Below are 18,997 nucleotides of genomic sequence, written 5' to 3'. Positions count from 1 at the left end.
ACATCACACATTTCCAGTAAGAAAGGGGTTTTCTTGAAGTGAAATGTTCAGTTTAAAAAGTCTGTGCATTAGTATCTAACTATTGTAGTACTGAAGTTTGTTGATTATGCAAAGCACTTTTCTAGTGACCCCCCCCCCCCCCCGGCCAAATTCTTTTCGCTTCCTTGAAGTTATCTACTCGTCTTTTTCTCTTTTAAAAACCTAATGTATAAGGGAGTAAGCCAACATTCTTTAAGTGGAGTAATATTTATTTGAAGAACCAAATTAAACAGTAGCAAGAAAATAAGCAAAATTGATACTTCTGCTTTTCCAATACTTCACCTTCATTGCCTGGATAGGCTGGCGACCATTAATAAAACCACCCAATAAACTTGGAAATGAGTTGTTCTAGCTTCAGTATAATGTTATTCATACTGCCTTTCTATCTAACCGCTGGGTAAGATCTTAAGAAAAGAAGGGAATAGTCTGATTTAAGTATCCATTAAATCCAACACACGGTCAAACCCTGTAAAAAGGGTGACTACGTTGATTAGCTTTTCATATTAACGGGACTATCCTCCCATAGAGTACTTTATATGGAAACTAAACAAAATTTTATTTAGAGGGTTATATGTGGCCACATAGAGACAGGTTTTCTGTTATTCAGGTAAAAGCACACTAAATTACAATAGTATTGGTAGGGTTACATGTTCATGAAATTAGATCGACCCCAATTTTTGCAGTCTATATTTAATTCGTTTCAGTATTTCATATAGTGGTAGTTACATTCGTTTGATCTTCCAGGGCACCAAGTTTATTCGTCTTCACAAAACAAAATCCGTGGTACGCACAACTAACATTTTATATCCTTTATGTCAATATACAAAATCTGGTAGTTGTCTTCAGAATAGTTGGTGGTATTTGACAGGTATGATGTAAGTCGATCGCTCATTATATATAATCTTTGTGTTTTGGTGTCTATTTCCATGCTGCTGACAAATTGTAGATGTTCATCATCTTGAACGATCAGGTGGAAGTTCTTACGATCGTGGGGCTTGCTCGTGTCCCAGCAGTAGATGGCCAATTCATCCAGAACAGGGAAGAATAGTAGGTGACCCTTCGGATCCACCGTCATTACTCCACTCTGTCCCGGTAATTCTCCTGGCAGATCAACCTGAAACAGATACATCAGTCTCGATTAGAAAGTTAGTATCAGAAAAAGTTTTACCTGTATCACCCACTACTGAATTTCTGTAGTAATACCAAGGAACCACCCAACATTACTATTTGTATGGCATTTTTGATTAACCACATGATCCAAGATCATTAAGAGTATTTTCTTAAATGTGTCATTGGCTCAGTAAATAAGTTCATAAATAGAATCCAGTACATTTTACACGACGGTTAATGTCCCACAGAAACGCAAGTAACTTCAGATGTGTTTCAAGCAAGAAAAAGAGCGTAAAAAACTTGTTAGATAGGATCAGCTGCTTTATAAGATTTTTCACTCACAGTATTGCTGTACTCATCAAAATGTCATCGCTCGGTGAGTGTTACAAATAGCAGAAACACTTTGACATAAATTCCAATTGGTCCAACGAGCGGCAGGCCTTCAATGCTTACAACAAAGAGAAAGAATGTGACAGTATCTGATTCCAAGATTAGTAATGAATAACTAGATAAAGTCACATGTTAAAAATATTTGGTGGTAATACCAAGAAGCGGTACATATAGGGCCATTACGCAATTTCAATACTAGGTGAGGCGAATAGAAAACGAATTTCTTGGAAAAGATCTATGAAAATTCAGTGCATTAGTAAAGTAAATCACATTCAAAAGCTACCGCCACTAAATCTAGAGTAGTGGTCCATCTTTTGGAGTCCTTACAAAGTGAGCTTGAGAAAAGACTTCAAGCGAGAATATAGACACTCGATGTTGAGATCGTTATCAGTTCGGTGTAGGCCACATGAAAATGTGGCAGAAATATTGGGGATGGAAGTGGTAATCCTGGAAGAGAGGCGATGTAGTCGTCGAGAACCACTGTTAGGTAAATTTAGAGAAGGTGTCGTGAATAATATCGTGGCTTTCCTTTGGACGATGACACTGACCACAACTCGCAGCCATAGAATGCCTAAAGCTGAACAGAGCCGCACCACTCGCATGGGTGTAAAATTAAAAACAAAGATGGTATACTGCAGCATCGCGCTGATAAAAGAAACCCAATGGCCCTGCAAGTACATGAATGAGAGTTAATGTCTACAGTAACCACAGAATGAGTACAGTTTCCAGCAACTATGCGCTAGATTACTCTCGTTTACGTAACAGGTTTCCCATAGATTATAAAGTTAAATTTGGTACTCTAAGATTTGATAAATGCGTCTAGAGATAGCTGGTTGCACTAGCAACCGTACGAGAAACTGAATGAAAAAACGCTATCATTGAATAGGGCTTAAAAAAGCCAACGAATTCTTCATTTCGTGTTATGAATAAGACGGTAATTTGTCATTCTGCTAGTGACAACTAAGGTAAAATTAGTTGTTTTTTCACACCATGAATGAGAATTGAACTGTAGACATTCAGGAAATTACCAGTGCAAAGCATGAGTGGAATGGCTTCGTATAAAAGTGGATTTTTGTTTAATTAGTTTTTCATAGATGCTATGACACCAGTAACAACTGTACTGTTGCTGTAAATGGAAACACAGTTGCCAAGGAAAGCCGTGGTGTGAAACTTAGTACAGTTGACTTGCGCAGTTTAGCACCCGCGTCTTATAGTCTGTTTCACCGAGGTTCTCAGAAACTGAAGGATTCATATTCCAGAATCACGGCATCACACCAACACAAGTACTCACTCCATGCGGAAGTTTTCACGTATTCTGCGACAGCGGAACCCATGTGACGTTACCTGCGTCTTGATGTCCAAAACATCCCCGTCGTATGCATCTCGGATGACCTGCTTGTCGATAACGCCCTGGATGTTGCTGGCGAACGCCTGGAAGTAGAGTTTCCCATCGCAACTCTCATCGGCCGTCGCTCCATTTATGCCGTCCGGTAGGTAGTAGGCTGGACCTCCCGCCTTCGTGAAGAAGAAGCCGGGTTTGGGGTGGAAGTACTGGCTCTGCAGGTGTTTGGTGGTCCCTGTGGTGAGGTCCGTCACCGACAGTACGTTGCCTCTGCTGTCGGAGCTGTAGGCCGTCAGGCAACCATCTGGGCACGCTTCCACCTGAATACAAACTCATGTCTGTGTATGTCCTTTAACACACTCGTTATCCGTGTTTGAAGTGAACACAGAGGTTATTTTAGACAACTCTCAATTGACTGACATAAGAACGTACATAACTACCAGGAAAATAAATGTAAATCTCTTTCAGTTAAACAATGTGACTGCATCATCAAACAATTCCAAAAACTGTATTTGTCTTTCATTTGAATGTCTATGTCTAATGAAGATTGACCATGGAGGTAGGTGAATCCTAATTCTCTCAATGACACAACCTCTCTCTTAACTATTCGGACCATAAAAGACCTTCTTCTACAAAAAAAAATAGTGACCAGTTAAAAGAAACATACGAAAAGCTACTCAGCTGTATTACGGTTTATTCCATTTTTAAAACTTTGCTTAAATACAGCTAAGTTAGAGAACAGATTTGATGACGACAGTAATACAGAAATCTTTTACATGGCAGGTAGGGGCCATATTCCGAAGCAGCTCTCCCATGGAGTGGTGTCCCTGTCAGTTCACAGTTTTGCAGCACACTGGCCCAGTGCACAGAATCTGTTAGAGATTTCAGCCTCATCTACCAGCAAAGACCCTAACGGTACCTGCAGCGCTCAAGACGGACCTCGATAGTGTGAAAATAAGGGAAGACTTTTTACTGAGTGAGTAATATGGGTACAAGGCTCGTCAGCACTCACTACTGGTGTAATGCTGCCTCGACAGTAAAATTACATCCTGATGAATACCTAGGCGCCAAAGGTTCATGTGTTGAGGACATAGACAACTCTCCTACGAAATTATTTTAAACGAAGGGAATTAGTAGCAAAGAAGATGAGATGGTTTCCTTCAATAAGGGTAACAAGTATGCACTGCTTTCTTATGGTAGTAATCCTAGTACCAATACTCAGGCTGCATCCTGTGCTATAAGGAATAATGCTCATATTGCTGCCTCTTCGTATGTCAAAAGGTCTTCCAGAGTTTACACACAATGTTATGGGATGCTGTATGCTATGGAAACATCGCGAATATGTAAGACAAATTACGGAAACTATAATTCCACAAGACTTATCATCTACAACCTTAGACAGACAACGTTGCCACTGAACTGGCTCGTTGGATTCATCACTGTTCTAATCATCGTGTCATTCAGGACTAAAGGACCATAATTCCCATGGTTGCTATGGCAGTCGTGTCAGTTATGGAGGGTGTCGACTACGTATCTGCTATATTCACTTATTTACTTGTTCATGTATTTATTTAACCTGATCTGATTAAGGCCGTCAGACTGTATCTTTCATTGGACCAACGGTTTACTTACACAATACCTTCGTTACCTCATAGCTACCTAAGAAACATTAATTGTAATATGACAGTTAGTATTAAAGTGCTTTGAGTGTTTATAGTGGCAATGTGAGTAAATAATAAAGACTGTAACGATAATAGTAGTAACAATGATGATAATAACAATAACGATAGTAGCAGATATGAAAAGAATTTGTAGATGTCCAAAACAGAAGTTTACTGATTTAGGGAGTCCTGGCGATTGAAAAAGTAAGGATTTATACCAGCTAAGAAAACTGGGAAAATTTGTTGAAAGATAGTTGTACAAGGAAGGGTAACGAGTGCATACAGCGACACTGGTGGTTATTATTGTTGCTTTAGTAGATATGTCAACTACTTCTGAAGCAGGAGAAGTTATTCAGATCTATAATATAATGTGGGATTTTATTTCAGAATGGGGATCCTGCTATTGAGAAGACGTCGACAAATTCGCTGGATGACGGAGTGGGACACAAAGGACTTAGCACTGTTGGAAACGCCTGCTTCTGCCATGCCCTTCAGACAAGAACGTTATTGTTAAACAAAGCTATGAGGGACAGAGTACGTTGATAAGACAGTAGAGAAGGCAGAGGACATGGAAATCTCAGCACCTGTGCCCACACAGTGAGGGTAGCTGTGCATATGTTGCTGAAATATGATCAAAGAGTCGAACATCACATTTATAACAAACACAGGTATTCATAACCACTTACAGGCGCCCTGAGGTTTCCTCAGAAAGATCTTGCCAGATGACATCACTGTTCAATAATTCAGACTTTCCTCTTTCAATACTCCAAGACTGTTTGTTGAGGGTGGTCGGTTGATATTTGTCCCAAAGGCTAAAAATGGTAGGGATTCCCGATATTTCGGGCTAATGAGCCTACAGTGAGTAACCAGTACCGCTTAGGTCTTGTATGGGTTGAACTATAAACGTGTATTCTGTTCCAATTTGGATAGTGCACACAGGTCGGCATTGCGTTTCTCGACAACTTACTTCAGCGCCATTAATTTTATTCTTAGATACAACTTGAGGTTATCAGCATAAATGTGGTATTTGCAGTAAGACAAAACTGATGACACGTCAGTGGCATATTTGTTCAGTGGAAAGAGTACATGTCCTAATATTGAACACCGGGGGGCGTGTGATACTACCGGTCTCCATTGTTACTTTATGTTTGTGGACATGACGAATGGCTGGTGAGACGTAAAGTATGAGCGAAATATTTGCACTGCATTTTTCTACAAATTTAAGCTGCTCAGTGTGGCAAATAAAATATTGAAGTAGACTGTGTCAAAGGCTGTACTGACGTCTGAGAAGCATGCGATTGTCGCCTCGTACTCATCCACAGCAAGCATCAAATACTCTATTACCTTTATTAGTCAGATGTCGTGCTGCGATGTTTGCGGAAACTAGATTGGTATTCTTGTAGTAGGTTGTAGCAGGTTGTTGCAGTTATGCACTTTGTTAAATGGCCATTGAGAAAAATACGTTGTCAATCAGTTGTGTAGGAGAGCCGGCCCGGCTAGCCGTGCGGTCTAACGCACTGCTTTCCGAGCAGAAAGGCGTGCCAGTCCCCGGCACGAATCCGCCCGGCGGATTAGTGCCGGGGTCCAGTGTGTCAGCAAGGCTGTGGATGGTTATTAAGGCGGTTTTCCATCTGCCTCGGCGAATGCGGGCTGGTTACCCTTATTCTGCCTCAGTTACACTATGTCGGTGGTTGCTGTGCAAACACTGTCTCCACGTACGTGTACACCATAATTACTCTACCACGCAAACATTGGGGTTTCACTCATCCGGATGAGACGTTCCCAGAGGGGGGGGGGGGGGGGGGGGGGTTGGTCCACTTGGGGCCAAACCGATCAATAACCCTGGGTTCCGTGTGGGGCGGCGGTGTGGGGTGAGTGGACTGCTGTAGCCTGTTGTGGGGTTCTGTACCACTGAGGGCTATGGGGAGGGAGGGGGGGGGAGAAAGCCTCTCCATCGTTTCTAGGTCCCAAGTTCAGTACATACATACATATGTAGGAGAAATCCTCGGGGCGAATAAGTCATTTATGCTGATTGTATAAAATATAGCTCTTTTTTAATGTCTGCAGTGCGTTATTTTTTGGAAAGAGTGATACATTCCATACAATGTGCACGATGCTAAGGGGAGACTGGAAGTACCCTCACGTATACTTGGAATTGTAAAGAAGTGCCTGAAAAGAAAACATTGAAACATTATTTAAACATTATAAGATCATGGCTGTTATTATTGTATTGAATGGAAATGAGCCATGGGCCACTAAAAGAACGTAGCAGTATGGAAATAATAAAGAATAATGAGATCACGAACCAAACGAAATGTATAATAAGCGGCATGACCACATTAGCAGGAAATATACTAAATGATTATCTCTCATGATCATTAGATACAAACCTAAAGGAAGATAAAACAAAGGAAACAACTGAAAAAGATTTCTTTTGACAATATGTCGTTGGGTAAAATAGAATCAGACGTTGATAGTCAGCAACACTATCATAATTTTATAGTCAGTTCTCATACGGAGATATAAGGTCATTTTTACATATACTGTCTTTTCCAATAAGTACTCACCCATAAATAGGTGTAGAATGCGTTGCAGGCGGCGTTCTGGATAACTGTGGAGCTGATGATCTCATCTTTTCGCAGGTCGAAGATAACAATTTTGGGAGGGCACACGTTTTTGGGACTCGTTGTCACGTCCAAAGCACCACTGTCGAGAGCGTATAGTGTATCGTCATCCGCCCACGTTTTCTGAAACAGTCAGTGAATGAACTCAAAGTTGAAACTATCGACGGCAGATGTGCGTACTAGAATCGTGGATTACTGCACAGAGGAAAATATTAATCTCCTTGCAAGTTTTTATATCTGGTCCTTACCTGATATGTTGCTTGCTATCTACTATTTAAGTAATCGTAGTAAAAATGACAGAAGAAACAGTGACGAAGAACAGCTTTCGTAAGTTACTGACTGAAATTACACGATTCAGAAATGAATGTGTACCACTACTTACGACGAGAACGATTTTAAATCCAAATTAATTTTAACATAAAATACAACTACAATATCGCCAAAGGTATTAATAAACTGGACTTCTGTACCGATAGAAGTTAAAGTTCCTACAATGTATTCAAGATAATGCTCGACAGCTGAAGCTGTGAAGCAATAACGAGTAGATTGGAATAAGCAGAAGATTATTTCATCATAGAGGGAAATGGTTTGACTGTTTATTTAATTACACAAACATTTCACCAAGTAAAATTAAGTCCCCGCCTTTTGTATGCAATCAGATTTCTTTGAAGGTGGTATAACAATGTGTATATAACTAGTGACACAATCTTAATATGATTAATAAAAATAAGGAAAATAGTTACAAAAATTAGATAATTATTGCAACATTCTCAGTTAATATTATGGAAAAAGGTTTTTGACACTGTAACGTTAGTGTAAAATGAACTAAATACTAACAACCAGATAGATGGCTGGCTCTGAGCACTATGGGACTTAACATCTGTGGTCATCAGTCCCCTAGAACTTAGAACTACTTAAACCTAACTTACCTAAGGACATCACACACATCCATGCCCGAGGCAGGATTCGAACCTGCGACCGTAGCAGTCGCGCGTTTCCGGACTGAGCGCCTAGAACCGCATGACCACCGCGGCCGGCCAGATAGATAGGTCAGAAGCACTGGTAATGTTTATTGAGTACTAGCACTTTTTTCGGGATGAAAAGGAATAATAGAAGTTACATAGAAAATATTCTGAAGAAATAACATGATGAATGGAAGAAAAGGACACAGATAACCAGATAAGGATGAAAACGCCAGGAAGACCTCAGCACAGACTGCTGATGCGCAGAGTACGAATGTACATGCCACGAGAGACTCACGGTCGTTCTGACGACGTCCACCAACTGTGAGTTGCAGTCGGTGATGGAGTCCTCGGTGGTGTGGTGGATTTCCAGGTTGGGGTACGGCTTCAGGAGCGAACTCTGCTCTCCGTCATAGGGGATGGTGCTCAGCGTTACCGGGATGCCGCGACGGACAAGAGGGGTCGTGACAAATATGCGGTTGCGCTGGTGATCGTCCACTGCGACAAGACGAACATAGGCAGTTCATATTGTGTATTATAATCAAACATCTAAATAGACATAACATTCGTTGCAAGTGCATCATGGCCACAAAGGCATCACACGATACTCAATTCACCCATAGCAGAGTACTAGCTAAAGCAAATCTACACCCACTACCTTCTTCTCCTTTTATCTCTATGTTCTGATAGTGTTTGCTGTACTTTTGCGTACACGAATTAGACACAGTGTGTTAGCCTGAAGCAATTTAAACAGAAATTTTTAATATAACTTATAAAACAACGGTGCTTATTTTATGATTTAATTGTATATCATTACAAATTGTTACACACTTGTGTGGAGATAATTGACAGTTACCAGTTGTGACTCATTGACATTATCTGCAACATATACCCATTTGAGCATCCAACGTAACATAATACGCTAAATTATGCATCAATACGAGCAGCAACCCTACTTTCCTGTTTCACCAGTAAATGTCACAGTTACACGTATGTTATCTTTCTGGAGTTTTTCGTATTAACAATAATGATACACCTAAACCTAACGCTGCAGATCCCACAGGCGTCACTAATCGATCTCCTACTTGCTCCCTTATTGTCCCACTTTTTGTAGAAATTAGCACAGTAGAGTTACTGATCTTACTGTCTTTCGGCCACCTCCTTGATTATGATCAGCATCATGCTATCAGCCTCATGCCATAACAAATATCGGATGATAAGAAGTAAGAGTAATGTGTTTCAAACTGGAATTCTTACTTGTTAAGTCGTATCCCAAAACCATTTTAGGGTCATAGCGCCCGCTGGCTATCATTTCCTTCTCCAACGTCCCATCGTCTCCGAAGTCGTATTCGAGCTCTTTGGCGGCCTTGATGGTGACGAGTAGCGACTCCTCGGAGGCGCCCTTGCTCCTCGTCCCTGGGGACGCCTTACCGGTCCTGTGGGCCGCTCTGACACGACCGCCGTGCCTCGTGGCGTGGCTTGGCTTGTGGTGAGCGTCACCCCCCACGACCAGCAGCAGCACCAGTAACGCAAACGTCGACACGCGAGGTCCCATCTCGTACCTGTTTGTGAATATTTTGTAAGTAAAATTCAGTACCCTATCAAAATTAACTAGATGGAAACGAGAAACCAAGGCGTCCCTAGATGGAAAGTATTGTCATTAGTCTTAGGAGATTGCATAGAACTTATAGAATTGGCTTTCGTGTCGGTGTTTCAGTGATCTCTTGTTTTAATCTCCTTCATCAGCAGAAGTCCAGATGCTGCTAAATCTAATTTGCTTAAAGATTTTTTTATCCTAACGAGTGATCCAACGGGCACCAGTTGTTCTGTTAAGATAGATGGACTGAAATAATCCTTACGGTTAGGGGGTGGGGGGGGGATGAGGGAACATTCGCCCAGTATTTACCATGTGGATTGCCGTACATGCACTAGAATGCCGTTCAGTAAAAGCGGCAGACTATCCGATCGGAACATTCACATAAAGTTGCAAAACATTAAGCCATTCCTCAAAGGACCCGCGGGACGTTTACAGACCAAGGTCGTTTTTTATCCATCTCTCTTGTTTTACATGCATTTTGAACTGATCAGTATAGTATGTTGAATAGATATTTGTCCCGTTGTCCCGTTTTGTTAATAAAATTTGTGCAGAGGGACGGTTTGTAGCTTTCGCAATCACCTTTCTGCCATGGAGGGAAAATTTGGAGAGCTGGTTAGTAGTATGATGTGAATGTGCTAAAACGATAGTTGCATTTCTCTCAACATTTCTTGTTTTTAGTTGGGGTAATTTATTGTAGACAACTTGGGTTACTTGGATCTTGAAATTTTTTATTCCTTTTGCAAAAACAGATCGCGTCGGCTTGATTGGATCAGTATGCATTGCTGCTTATGACCAGACTCTTGCTCTAAAAGCTTTTCGAAATTCACTATAAACGGTAAAAGTGTCCTCTTTTTCGACTCTTGTAGCGTGAAAGTCTGAATGACTTCATGAGCGAGTTGTCTGGCCATAATAAGAGCAACAGACCCACTGACAGGTTTCAAGCTCACAGGTAAACATACAAACCACGCCTGAGGTAGTTGTTTGCTTGCAATTCACACAGTAAACGTTTGAAGGACATCTTTTCCTATTTCCCAGTGTTTTCCGGCTGGATCATCTTGTTGACACTTGATTAAACTCTACTCCGGTTGTGTCGTAGAAGAACTGTTTGACGGCACTTTACGTTTTGTTGTTCGCGTAGAAAAGTAAATTCGTTGTCGTAATTGAGCAGCTACAAATGATGGAAGCTAATAGCATGCAGCAGATAATTACAACACAAAATCAGTTCTAATTTAGCAAAAGCCGTACCTAAATAGTGCTCGTTGTCCTCGATGTATTCGAGTTGAACTGTCTCAGGTGCCACTCAGGGTGTGGGTGTGGATGATAATATTTGAAGAAAATATATCCAAAACTACTGTTCGTACTTATTCCCTGTATTTAGTTGCCAATGAGGCATTTAAAAGTGTGAAGTGCAGTTTGTCCCTTGTTTGTGTTGTTCAGTGTAACAACGAGATCGTGAGAATGAGTACTGCAGCGAGCCAATAATCTTATCACCGTGTTTCGTGAAGTAAGATGAATCCACACTAGTCAATACCACAGAAAATTTAAGATCCTCTCTGGAGTTGTGCCGGCCGCGGTGGCCGTGCGGTTCTGGCGCTGCAGTCCGGAACCGCGGGACTGCTACGGTCGCAGGTTCGAATCCTGCCTCGGGCTTGGGTTAGTTAGGTTTAAGTAGTTCTAAGTTCTAGGGGACTTATGACCTAAGACGTTGAGTCCCATAGTGCTCAGAACCATTTTTTTCTGGAGTTGTATGGGGTAAAACAGCAGAGAACCAGACATTTAAATGAGTGCAATATATTCCAGCAGGCGATGTAGAACGTATGTGCATGTGATCGACTTCAACCAAAATTTGTACATGTGTTGCTTAGTATCTGGAAAGAAACTCTGCAGGGGGAGGGGGGAAGTGGATGAAAATCACCAACCTTCTATTGGGATGGAGGTGATAGTAGGATAATGGATAGAGAAGGGCTGAGGGGGAGGTTGACAGAGATGAGAGATCACAGAGAGACGGCAGGGGAGAGATGTACAGAGAGACAGACAGACAGACAGAGAGAGAGAGAATGAGAGAGACAGAGAGAGAGAAGGGAAGAGGGAATCGATCATAGAAGGTTAGAATAAATAAACAGCTAGGCAATTCCATGTTTCTCAGCTTTCATGTAACAATGTCATGAAGTACAATATAACGAAATAATGTAATATGTACACAAATCAGTGTGTTAGCAGATTTTTCTCTGTGTCAAATTGTATTTCTGCAAACACATCACTTAATTTGCTACACAATGTTTTCTGGATTGTCGTAATTGCACCACTAATTGGGCTACCCCTGTCAGTATGGGCCAATCGTTTTGTGTACACGTGTGTACACCCAGAACTTGACCTGTCCAGGGAAAAATACACGTTAATGGCTTGGTCTTGCCGCATGTACTTGGAAGTAAAAGTATGCAACTCAAGATACGTACGACTTATAATACCTACAAATATTAGTCTGCAAATGACGTAAGTACTGTTTTAATTGTGTTGAGGGCCATCCTCAGAAACGCCCGCACTTACATGTTTTACACCCTGTATACGTATTGTGTCGCAGTGTTTTGCGACAGACCCCTCAGGGTGATAGATCGCGTCATGAGTACTTTTGTTAGGAACAAACTGCTACGTGACGCTTCCTAAAGCCATCGTTTCACTGAATTCGTGTGCTCTAACAAGATCAAATTTCACGAACTAGCAGGGTCTACTAAGCACCTGTACTGCATCTATCTGCGAACCATCTATGGCAGAGGATGGGTAGAGTGATTCTGAACAAGCAAAACTTAAGAATTATTGTCTCTGAGCGGAGAAAGGTACATTAGAAGCTACGCCTACCCGCTATCAGGCTGCGCTGAGGACTCGCATTAATGTAAAAAATATTGTCTGTAACAGACAACGTTTGTGGCAAGGATTTTGAAACGACTCCTGTATATTCCCGTGTGCCTTCCAGAGTCCATTCCTCACTTCCGTCTCTCATCAACTTTTTTATGTCAGTTACGTACATAAGAAAATGCCATTTCGTGCCTTGGGTACAATAAAACATCTGTTGCTCTTATTGTGAAGGAAGGAGGTAGCTTATGGCAGTAAGCACCTAGGTACGGGAAACAAGAAACAATGAGGCTTTTCTCTATGAACAGTCAATTGTTTCAAGAAAAAATTTCATACCAGAGCAGACCAACAAGCGATTACCAAAGTCGACGACTGTTATTCATTCTGTGTTAAATATTACACCTCAAAGAAAGGGACAGCGTAAATTTAAATGTCTTACTTTTACTCAAAAGCGATGTTTGTCATCACTAATTCTCAGGTGTTACCAACGCTTCTTAACACAGGCACTGTTGCTAGAAGTTTGTTTGAAACGAATACGTGTCCAGGTATTTACGAAATGAAACGTTGAGAAAGGGAAATAGATGGTATTGCCACCATTATAACGCTAGCAGTGTCCATAATAACTAACAGAAATTGACTACAAAAGCCACTTTGCTTACCTTAAATGTGGTCTGCCAGAAAGTGAGGTGTGACAACTTCTGAAAGTACCTCCGTCTACGAAAGTTATATATACGCTCAATTCAGTAGTAACTGCAGCCGGTTTCCACATTATCAACTTGTGGAACGTCATTATGATTTATATTGTATTGTACTTCTATCAGCAACTTGTTCCTGCATTGAAACGAAGGAAACAATAGAAGTAGATATGGAGTGTGTTGATAACTCGGCGCAATGCTTAATTTCCATCCTAGGCGTTATTCTCAATGCTTCCATGGCATTCAGCAAGTTATACGTAACTCCAGGTGGTGGCAGATGGCTAGCACCCCAGGAAGCTCAGTCTTATTTGGGTGGTTTCAGGTCTAGCGAACCTGTAGCGCTTGGCCTGGTGTCCAGGTAGCGCAGCTCATCCTCTCTAACTGTAAGATGATCATGTGGTGAGGCGGTGCAACGTTGTCTATCATAGGGATTATTGTTAACCTTTTTGTATTTTAAGTGTGTTGTGAACGTCAGACTCTAGATGGGCTAGTTTCTGATGGGAGGATGGCTGTTAAGGGAAAAGATCTGGAAATCGTTCCTCACATGTCCCTCGCAGCACCATCCTGATTGTAGTCGCATATTAAATTAAAAACATTTATTTCTATATGTCTCCTAATCTAGACCAAACATTATTCTTATATGGGGCTTCCAACACAGAACGTGTACTAAGGAATCCAGTGGCAGAGCCAGGTTCTGTTGACAAAAATCCATGTGCCCTGACAGGGCGCTGAACAGTAGTGTGTATGTTTCTGTATATATATATATATATATATATATATATATATATATATATATGTGTGTGTGTGTGTGTGTGTGTGTGTGTGTGTGTGTGTGTGTGTTTGTGTGTGTTTGCTTACTATGTAGAATACAAACACTGTGTCATCTAATGACAAATATTCATAGAAGATCAAAATCAACTTTCTACATCTACATCCATACTCCGCAAGCCACCTAACGGTGTATGGTGGAGGGTAACCTGAGTACCTCTAACGGTTCTCCCTTCTATTCCAGTCTTTCATTGTTCGTGGAAAGAAAGATTGTCGGTATGCCTCTGTGTGGGCTCTAATCTCAATGATTTTATCCTCATGGTCTCTTCGTGAGATATACATAGGAGGGAGCAATATATGCTTGACTCCTCGGTGAAGGTATGTTCTCGAAACTTCAACAAAAGCCGTACCGAGCTACTGAGCGTCCCTCTTGCAGAGTCTTCCACTGGAGTTTATCTATCATCTCTTTAACGCTATCGCGATTACTAAATGATTCTGTAACGAAGCGCGCTGCTCTCCGTTGGATATCTATTCTGTCAACCCTATCTGGTATGGATCCCATATTGGTGAGTAGTACTCAAGCAGTGGGTGAACAAATGTACTGTAACCTACTTCCTTTGTTTCTGGACTGCGTTTCCTTAGGATTTTTCCAATGAATCTCAGTCTGGCATCTGCTTTACCGACGATTAATTTAAATGGTCATTCCATTTTAAATCACTCTTAATGCCTACTCCCACATAATTTTTGGAATTAACTGCTCCCAGTTGCTTACCTGCTATATTGTAGCTAAACGAAATAGGATCTTTCTTTCTATTTATCGCAGTACATTACACTTGTCTACATTCAGATTCAATTGCCATTCCCTGCACCATGCGTCAATTCTTTTCAGATCCTCCTGCATTTCATTACAATTTTCCATTGTTACAACCTCTCGATGTACTACAGTATCGTCCGCAAAAAGCCGCAGTGAACTTCCGATGTTATCCACAAGGTCATTTATATGTTGTGAATAGCAACGGTCCTACGATACTCCCCTGCAGCACACCTGAAATCACTCTTAGTTCGGAAAAATTCTCTCCATTGACAATGACATGCTGCGTTCTGCTATCTAGGAACTCTTCAATCCAATCACACAATTGGTGTGATAGTCCATATGCTCTTACTTTGTTCATTAAACGACTGTGAGGAACTGTATCAAACGCCTTCCGGAAGTCAAGAAACACGGCATCTACCTGGGAACCCGTGTCTATAGCCCTCTGAGTTTCGTGGACGAATAGCGCGAGCTGGGTTTCAGACGATCGTCTTTTTCGAAACCCATTCTGATTCCTACAGAGCAGATTTCTAGTCTCCAGAAATGTCATTATTCTCTAACATAATATGTGTTCCTACTTTCTGTTACATTTCACAAAATTTGACTTTTTCATGTTATGTCTCATTTTAACATTAATGTTGAAATGAAGCAAACAAGTTCAGCATAGATCCTAACATTAATTTGAGGCATATAAGCACATCTCATGTCCCATTTTCGTTTCACTTCAACCATAATGCATACTGATAGTTTTACAAATCTTCACACACAAATAGTTATCTTACAGCATTTCAACCTCTCTCTGCATACCTTAATCTCTGTCTAACAATCACTAATATCCTCTCGTTGACAAAGACATGTCCAACCTGCTATTAATATTTACTCAACATAGGGAATTTCTATTCAAATACATATTTTCTTTCTACACAGAGCAAACCTGCAATTATTTCCTTTTCGCGTTATGATGGGGCATCTCAAGTAAGATATCATTTCTCTTTCTCCAATATGCAAAAAGTCATCACTACAGTATGTTACTAGAATGATTCCAGTATGTGTAAGTAAACATGAACCAAACAAAAGTTCCCTCTGTTAGTATTATCATATATAAAGTTCATCATCACCTTTGTATACAAGATCAGGAAACGGAAATCAGTAGTTTTCATACCAGAAGTGCCAGTGCATATTTAAAATATATCTAACAATTCTGAATTCAAAAGTGTCATGTAAATTATACTAAGCAAAACCTGGTATGTATTTACAAAGATATGATGGCATATACCACAACTGTCAAAGAATGAAAGAATTTTTTCATAAACCTCCATAAATGATGCCTGTTATGTACAAATCTTTTGATAAAACTCTTTACCAGTAAATGTGATCATATCAACTACTTCAAAATATTGTGATGTTACTACATTGTTAGATAATCAATAAAACCTCGAAAATCAAACTTAAAACCGAAAAGTAAACTTATTATCATCTCCATATTTCAAAAAAATGATTCTAATAACGTTGGTAACTGTTAAGATGAGACTGAATTTCCTATTTCAGTGTTTCTGCAATGTCAAGATGCAACTTCTTTGTTAAATATTGTGCTGTTCTGCACAATTTTAAACAGAAGTTGTCGCTTTAAGATTTACCCACGCACTGTCAGATTTTTATGCTCCAGTCAGTGCGCTCTACTTTTTAATGTTTTTCTTGCGTTTTTTCAGTTTTGTTTTCTACAGAAGAAATATGATTTCAAATTTACTTTACTCTTTGCTTATATATGTTTTAAAATCATTACATTCTACTTTTAGTTCCTCAGTTGTCTCTGCAGTTTTGTCTGTCTGAATATTGACACTTTATAGGGTTTTCCTAGTGCGTTTCAGTGTCTAGCCTTGCCTCTCCAAGTTTTTACGCAAGTGATTTCATCTAAGTTCTCGGTTTTTTTTTTTCAAATTACTCACTCCTGCTGTCTAGCTTCTGGTTTATTTTTCAATGAGTCTTACAAGCATATTAAAAGAGCTATTATTATCGCCAACTACCTCCTCCAGACTGAAAGCTAGGAACAGTGAGCGAAAGCTGTCTGAATCTCCACCTGGTCCTTTCTCTTCTGGTTGTACATCACTAAAATTGTCCTGAACTTCCTCTTATCGATCTTTTGTCAAATTTTCTATCTTTTCCACCTCTTGAATGTTAGGTCTAATATCGTCACACATCATGAAAATATTTATCTCTGAAAACACACAAGACAAAAGGAAAAGGAAAATACACTCTCTGAACGAAAAGTTTTTCACACTGCATGTTGACTTCACAACACAGAAGAAAAGATGAACTAAGTGTAGTTGGTCAACATCGGTTATTGTGATGTTAAAGCTGATTGTAGCCAATGAATCTCATAATTCCACAGTCCATTTTCATTGTCCACATAATTTTTTTTGGTTGCAAATGATTTCAGCATCCAGTTAAGAATTTGGCTTTCCATATGAAATCGTCTGCCACTCTTGCTGTTACAACTGATCTAACTGAAACTCACAATTTAACTTTAGTACTTTGACGCAAATTGCATTACTATCCACGCTTGCATCATCATGCTGTGGTTACCTGCAACTGTGGGGATAAAAGAAATGTTACCACAAAAGGAAAAAAAAGTGAATGTCAACCAACTTGTCGTAATGTTAATGTCAGGTGAAATGGTTGTTATTGCAAATTGTTGGCTGTAGCTCAGTATCTTCAGACTAATAATTAACGATGTCAGCTTATCTTGTTCTTGATGCTCCTGGTGATTCGCTGCAAATGATGTATGCTGGGGCCACTCGGGGTAGCCATGTGGTCACTGGCACCTTGTCACGGTTGGTGCACCTCGCCCTATCAGAGGTTCGAGTCCATCCTCAGCCATGGGTGTGTGTGTTGTCCTTAGCAAAAGTTAGTTCAAGTTAGATTAAGTAGCATGTAAGCCTAGGAACCAATGACCTCAGCAGTTTGTTCCCATCGTCCTTACCACACATTTTCAATTTTTCCTGGAAGTTTATTAAGTGGAAATGGGCAGCGTACTGCATGGTTCTCAATAACGAAGTAAAGACAGGTGTAGTACTTATTATGTCACAGAGACTTCATCGAAATCTTTCATCTTCCTTGCTGCTGCTAGTCCCTCGCACTTCTTCTCTTTACCAAGTTTTTACAACAATCAAGACTTTTTACACATAGTAAATTCACTAATTACAATGACAATGGTTATCAGCAGTTACAAAAATTTACATCAGCCTGTAGCTCCAATTGAAATGCATTGAATATGATAACACCTGAACTATAATTCTTCTCTTTTGAAGGAAATATTATCGAAACGCTTTGAATAAACAATGCTGACTACTTTTCTGTTAATTACACAGAAATTAACCTTTCTCGAAGATTACTAAAATTTTTTTGGTTTAAAATATGTGTACACTATTTTTTTGGTATGAAAGGAATTACGATAAATATTACAGTAACCAAAATAATCACTTTTTTAACATCATCAATAAGATTTCGTTTTATGATTTTCAGTAACTACTAAGTAATTAAATGATTCTATGATTAGCAGTTGCATAGCAAGCTGACCGTATATAAAGCAGGGCTGTAGCAGGTTTCAGGCACTATAAGAACAGATTTTTTTGTGTCTTTGTCATTATCTCCTAATTTGTAACTAAAGCTTTGTAACCTCCCCTATCCTTATCAATCTACCGGATTGAGATAAAATCGATAGTGATGGAATTTGTCTAATGAAATATTACAGGCAGTAAGGTTATCGTTACCGAAGGAAAACAACGACGGTTAGTAGGAGGAATGTGTACAACAGACCCTTCTGAAGCAGGTACCTTTTCTAAACCGAATCTAAATATTGAGGATAATTATGAAATGGGTGAAATATAGTGAAAGTGCTTGCGAACACAGGAGGGAAATGAGTTCCACGTAATATTTGATACAAAAAATACTGATAATGCAGAATAGTACTGATTAGCTAAAAATGCAATAATTAAATGGTCGTCAGCCCACTAGGGCAATGAATGTACAGAATCTCAAGAAAGGTAATGACAAAGAAATTTAAGCAAATAACCACTAGCATGGCAGCAAAAGCTTGTCACGATTTTCCACAACGTGACAGGTGACAAGAAAGTAAATAAATCTGAAAA

The 18,997-nt window shown here is 40.0% G+C and overlaps 1 protein-coding gene across 1 annotated transcript; it reads right to left on the bottom strand.

The window, feature by feature from the left end:
* Window positions 1–611: 611 nt before the first annotated feature.
* Window positions 612–13,260, bottom strand: LOC124789650 (major royal jelly protein 2-like). The gene is made up of 6 exons (XM_047257083.1): window positions 13,235–13,260; window positions 9,386–9,690; window positions 8,427–8,626; window positions 7,110–7,289; window positions 2,884–3,201; window positions 612–1,153 (listed from the first exon to the last, which is right to left on the bottom strand). Exons 2-6 carry the CDS (start codon window positions 9,681–9,683, stop codon window positions 833–835), a joined length of 1,317 nt encoding a protein of 438 aa, XP_047113039.1. The 5' UTR covers window positions 9,684–9,690; window positions 13,235–13,260; the 3' UTR covers window positions 612–832.
* Window positions 13,261–18,997: the final 5,737 nt, after the last annotated feature.

Source organism: Schistocerca piceifrons, chromosome 3, assembly GCF_021461385.2.
Source record: "Schistocerca piceifrons isolate TAMUIC-IGC-003096 chromosome 3, iqSchPice1.1, whole genome shotgun sequence".
NCBI lineage: Eukaryota > Metazoa > Arthropoda > Insecta > Orthoptera > Acrididae > Schistocerca > Schistocerca piceifrons.
Note: the sequence above shows the minus strand (reverse complement) of the source record. Positions and strands in the feature narration are given on the sequence as shown.

What these genes read in the sequence shown, in the direction of transcription:
- LOC124789650 (XM_047257083.1), bottom strand. Translation starts at nt 9,683, where the DNA reads ATGGGACCTCGCGTGTCGACGTTTGCGTTACTGGTGCTGCTGCTGGTC. An exon ending in CATTCTACACCTATTTATGG is followed by an intron (nt 3,202 to 7,109) that starts GTGAGTACTTAT and finishes GTTTGTATTCAG; the next exon opens with GTGGAAGCGTGCCCAGATGG. An exon ending in TTTTGGACATCAAGACGCAG is followed by an intron (nt 1,154 to 2,883) that starts GTAACGTCACAT and finishes TATCTGTTTCAG; the next exon opens with GTTGATCTGCCAGGAGAATT.